Source organism: Mandrillus leucophaeus, unplaced genomic scaffold (genome assembly GCF_000951045.1).
Source record: "Mandrillus leucophaeus isolate KB7577 unplaced genomic scaffold, Mleu.le_1.0 Scaffold286, whole genome shotgun sequence".
Lineage (NCBI taxonomy): Eukaryota > Metazoa > Chordata > Mammalia > Primates > Cercopithecidae > Mandrillus > Mandrillus leucophaeus.
In genome coordinates, this window is record NW_012102987.1 from 506659 (window position 1) to 511998 (window position 5340).

The 5340-nt window shown below is 42.5% G+C and overlaps 1 protein-coding gene across 1 annotated transcript in view; it reads right to left on the reverse strand.

Annotated features, from left to right (window-relative positions):
- Nucleotides 1-3525: 3525 nt before the first annotated feature.
- CEP76 (centrosomal protein 76kDa) overlaps nt 3526-5340 on the reverse strand; it is a 45487-nt gene continuing 43672 nt past the window's right edge. Inside the window, exon 13 of the mRNA XM_011985525.1 lies at nt 3526-3731. Within this exon, the coding sequence (XP_011840915.1) occupies nt 3715-3731 (17 nt within the window). The 3' untranslated portion in view covers nt 3526-3714. The remainder of the gene's footprint in view (nt 3732-5340) is intronic.

Sequence of the window (5340 nt, forward strand, 5' to 3'; positions counted from 1 at the left end):
GGCCGCAGGGGCAAGAGGGGGTCGCATTTATCACGGAAGCCCCCAGCCGACTCTGGCGGGGAACTGAGCGCGCCAGCGCGGGTCACCGCCCTGCACAGCGGGAGAAGTCACCGCAGTGACGTTCCCTGGGCGCTGGACGGCCGAAGGTCTGGGTGAGAACTTGAACCCGCCTGAAGCGGAGCCTGAGAAAATGCAGGCCCGCTGAAGCCCGCCCGCCGGCCCTGAGCCCTGAAAGCCGCCCGCGGTTTCCCCTGACCCCGCGGCCGCTCTGCGCCTGTTCCGATTTCTTGCTGGTTGAATACCTCCCTCTCCACTCCCAACTTCAGGGTAAGCACCGTAAAGATGGGGATCTTCACGGGTTTTCCTCACTGACGTCTCCCAAAAGCTAAAGCAGGGCCTGGAATATAAACATGTCGTACATAATTTGCAGGTGTTCGTTTCAGCGTCCTTCCGGATTCATTTGTAACATTCGTCCCTTCCCTCACTAAGGTAGTGTCTCAAGTACCACACTCATCAGAGCGTGTGGAATGAGTATCACAGTGGTAAAATTGAACTGAGGGCAATTAGCCATAGAAATAAAGAATTCCGCCCCCCCACCTATTAAATATGCGATAAAACGGATAATTATTAATCACCCATTGGTAGATGAATTTAATCGATAAAATTCCACTGAGGCTAGTCCTGTGTGAAAGCCCTACAGAGTGTTGAAAGCATCAACCAAATAGGCAATGTGTACTAAGTTCCTGTCAACCTTTTACGGCAGTTTTATGTGAAATGTTAGAAATCACGCTTTCAACAATCGTATCTTGCGGTAGAAACTACAACAGTCTATTTAAATTACAACCGTCTATGAAAATAAGATACCATCTTACATACAGCTGGGATGGGGAGGAGGGAGAAAAGCAACAGGACGAAAAGGAAGATTAAGAAATTGAAAGAGGGTCGTGCGCAGTAGTTTAGGCCTGTAATCCCAACACTTTGGGAGGCTGAGGCGGGCCGATCACTGACGTCAGGAGTTCAAGACCAGCCTGGACAACATGGTGAAACCCTGTCTCTACTAAAAATACAAAGAAAATTAGCCGGGTGTGGTGACGCACGCTTGTAATCCCAGGTACCCAGGAGGGTGAGGCAGGAGAATCGCTGGAACTTGGGAGATGGAGGTTACAGTGAGCCGAGATCACACCATTGCACTCCAGCCTGGGGGACAGAGCAAGAGTCAGTCTCAAAAGTAAATAAATAAGTAAAAAATAAATTGGAAGAGAAGAAGAAAGCTCTCCAGGCAATTTATTATAATTTCAGTACGAGAGATACAAAACAACCCCTTAAAGTAGTATCACTTAATTATAGGTTCCTAATCTCATTTGTAACAATGCAGTATCTATGTGTGCCAAAGCCCGGAGAGGCAAACATATAATTCCTTATGTGTGACACTATATATATATAAATATATCTCTGTCCTCTTGATTAAAAACAGACAAACATTACCATATTTTGCTATTTCAAAAGTGTATCCAGTGTGAATTTTGAAAATACAGACTGGTTTAAAATATTTTGAACAAGCCAGGGAAAAAAATGATGTACTTTTATGGACAACACTACCACCTTCTGGCCTTATGGGATACTGCTGCCCATTGCACTTGGACAACTACAGCCAAAAACATTTTTATCTTTGCCTTTCCCACCAGTAAACAAGATAAATGGGTTAATAAGCTGGGGAATCTATGAGCCATTAACCTGCTAATCCTGGCATAGGGTAGTAAATAAATCTTGAAGACAACAATACAGGGAAGGAGGAAGTGAGTAAAGTAAATCCGAACTTTATTTTTTAAAAGATGCATTATTTTTTTAGTCATCCCTCTAATCAATGGAAAAAGATGCAGTTTCTCTTTTTTTTTGATTGAGACAGAGTCTCACTTGGTCACCCAGGCTAGGGTCAGTGCCGTGATTTCAGCTCACTGCAACCTCCGCCTCCTGGGTTGAGACGATTCTCATGCCTCGGCCTCTGGAGTAGCTAGGATTACAGGCACACGCTACCATGCCTGGCTAACTTTTGTATTTTTAGTAAAGACAGGGTTTCACCAAGTTGGCCAGGCTGGTCTCAAGCTCCTGACCTCAGTAGTCCACCTGCCTCAGCCTCCAAAAGTGCTGGGATTACAGATGTGAGCCACTGTGCCCGGCCAAAAGATGCATTCTTAAAAACAAATTTGCAACACTGGGATTTTCCTTGAGTGATGATTGTTTAAATATATACACATTTTGAGAGGGAGACATTACTGCACTGTATCACAGGACGGTTATATTCAACACAGGGCTTTTTTTTTTTTTTTTTTTTGGTCAAGTAACAATTCATGGCTATGATATACTTAAATATTTTGCCTGTGTGAGCATATATGTAATTAAGTTGAGGAAAGATGACAAGTAGAATATTGTGTGATGTTTCTTCTCTACACAAAATAAAGGAAAATCTTTAAAATCCTAGCAGTCTTCTAAGTTTAGTTATACAACATGAACGCTTGACTCTTTTTTGTATAAAGACCATAACTTACTAACTTCTAAATGATTTTCAGTACTCCTTAAAGTTTTGATAAGCTGGCCGGGCGTGGTGGCTCACACCTGTAATCCTAGCACTTTGGGAGGCCGAGGCAGGCAGATCACCTGAGGTCAGGAGTTCGAGACCAGCCTGGCCAACATGGCAAAAACCCATCTCTACTAAAAATACAAAAATTAGCTGGGCATGGTGGCAGGCACCTGTAATCACAGCTACTTGGGAAGCTGAGGCAGGAGAATCACTTGAACCTGGGAGGCAGAGATTACAGTGAGCCGAGATTGCACCATTGCACCCCCAGCCTGGGCGACAAGAGTGAAACTTTGTCTCAAAAAAGCAGAAAAAAAATTGATAAGCCTTACTGTTATCCATCATCACAACACTCTGAACGTGACTGCTGACCACTCAAAGGCTACCAGCAGTTAATATCTTCTCAGTGGAGTTCAAGCAGCCCTGTGGAATAACAGCACCGTCCCATTTTCTCATTTTCAATTCATATTTGGGGCCAGGCGCAGTGGCTCCTGCCTGCAATCCCAGCACTTTGGGAAGCCAACGCAGGCAGATCACTTGAGGCCAGGAGTTTGAGACCGGCCTGGCCAACATGGTGAAACCTCATCTCTACTAAAAATGCAAAGAAAATTAGCCAGGCATGGTGATGCATGCCTGTAATCCCAGCTACTCGGGAGCCTGAGGCAGGAGAATCGCTTGAACCCAGGAAGTGGAGATTGCGGTGAGCCAAGATTGTACCACTTCACTCCAGCCTGGGTGACAGAGTGAGACTCCATCTCAAAGAGAAAAAAAAAAAATCCAAAGATTCAAATGCCTTTATGTTCAGGATATTTTGTTCCCAATTTCAGTCATTGATTGTATTTTTACTCTGTGACTTCACATTTAAAATGTCTGAACAACTGAAATCAACATTTAAATGTCTTTTTCAAAGTGCTGTGAAGTCCGATGTGTTACTCTGAATATGGTTTTGTTTTTGTTGATTTTGTTATTTATTAAAAATGGAATCCTTGACTTTTTTTATATTTACTTATTATTCTTGTAGAATAAATGTACTTCATGCTTCATACTCTGGAAGTGCTGGCCGCGCTGCTCTGAGTCTTTCAGGGAGCACCATCACTGTGCAGCCCAAGCTTTTCCCAGACACTTCTGGACAGGTGCTCCTAAGGGGCACATTCACCTAGAAAAGTGCACCAGAAAGGAAAAAAAAAAAAAAAACAGCATATTTTTTAATGTTGTAACCTAAATTTTCATTGCCTACAATTGTAATACTTTATACATCTATAGTGATACTTCATACTTTCAAAATATGCTCTTCAGTTATACAACTTGAAGGGTCAGATATTGTTATTTCTGTCTTACAGAGGAGAAAATACAGTCATAGGACAAAATGCAGAAGCAGTAAATGAAACAGGTGGGACTGGAACTCAGGCCTCCTGACCAGCTCAGCTCTTTCTCCTACATTACAATGTCTGTGTACACTCACACAGAGCGAGAATGAAGTCCTGAGCCTGGCCGTGGGGACTCACACCTGTAATCCCAGCACTGTGGTAGGCTGAGGCGGGAGCATCATTTGAGCTCACAAGTTTGAGACCAGCCTGGGCAATGTGACGAAAATCCATCTCTACAAAAAATACAAAAAATTAACCAGGTGTGGTGGTGCACACCTATAATCCCAGCTGCTCAGAAGGCTGAGGCACAAGAATCACTTGAACCCTGGAGGCAGAGGCTGCAGTGACCCGAGATCATGCCACTGCACTCCAGCCTGGGCAATACAGTGAGACCTTGTCTCAAAAAAAAAAAAAAAGAAAGAAAGAAAAAAAAATGTTTTGAGGAAAAGTAGAGGATTGAGATAAAAGGTATTAACAATGGTGTATCAGTGAGTTCATGAGAGACCTTGGAAAATACTAGGCTAAGCAATAATCATGTTTCACCTACTTAACGTGATTGATTCTCCTTTAAGATAATTATTTTTAAACCATTATAGATGTATGACGTTCTGATCTGAATATAAGTGTAATTATTAGCTTCAACTAGTTAAGAAGATTTGTCTTCGAAAAGACTTCATAAATACGAATTTTAGGCCAAGCCACTATTCTATGCTTACAGAAATTGGAGCCTGTAAAGGTTAAGTGACTTACCCCAAATTACTGCTAGTTGGCCTGAGAGAATTCAAATATATTTCCTATAACACAAACTTTCCAAATACTCTTTTATAGCCGTATTACATAATTCTGATCAGATTTCAAATGTTAGGACAAGCAGTAGCTTACTCCTTAATTCCAGTGGGAAATTAAAAACAAAATAGGCCCCAAAATATCTATTCTTTGAGACAGTTGCTTGAGGCCAAGGCTTGAGTGCAGTGGAATGATCTCAGCTCACTGCAACCTCCACCTCCTAGGTTTAAGCAATCCTCCCACCTCAACCTTCCAAGTAGCTGGGACCACAGGTGCACACCAATACCTGGCTAACTGTTGTACTTTTTTGCAGAGACAAAAAAGAGACAGGGTTTCACCATGTTGCCCAGGCTGGTCTGGAACTCCTGAGCTCAGGTAATCCACCCACCTCTTCCTCCCAAAGTGCTGGGATTACAGGTGTAAGCACCACAACCGGCCACAAAAATACTTTTGTTTTGTAGCAAAGTTTGATGTTTGACAATAATTGCTTAAAAATGGAGAATTCTCAATAAAATCTTAACCAGAGTTTTTGTGTTATGTAAATTAAAGAAAAATTTTCAGACTGAATCACACTTTGCTGATGAGACAATGCAAAAGTATTTTTTCAAGCCT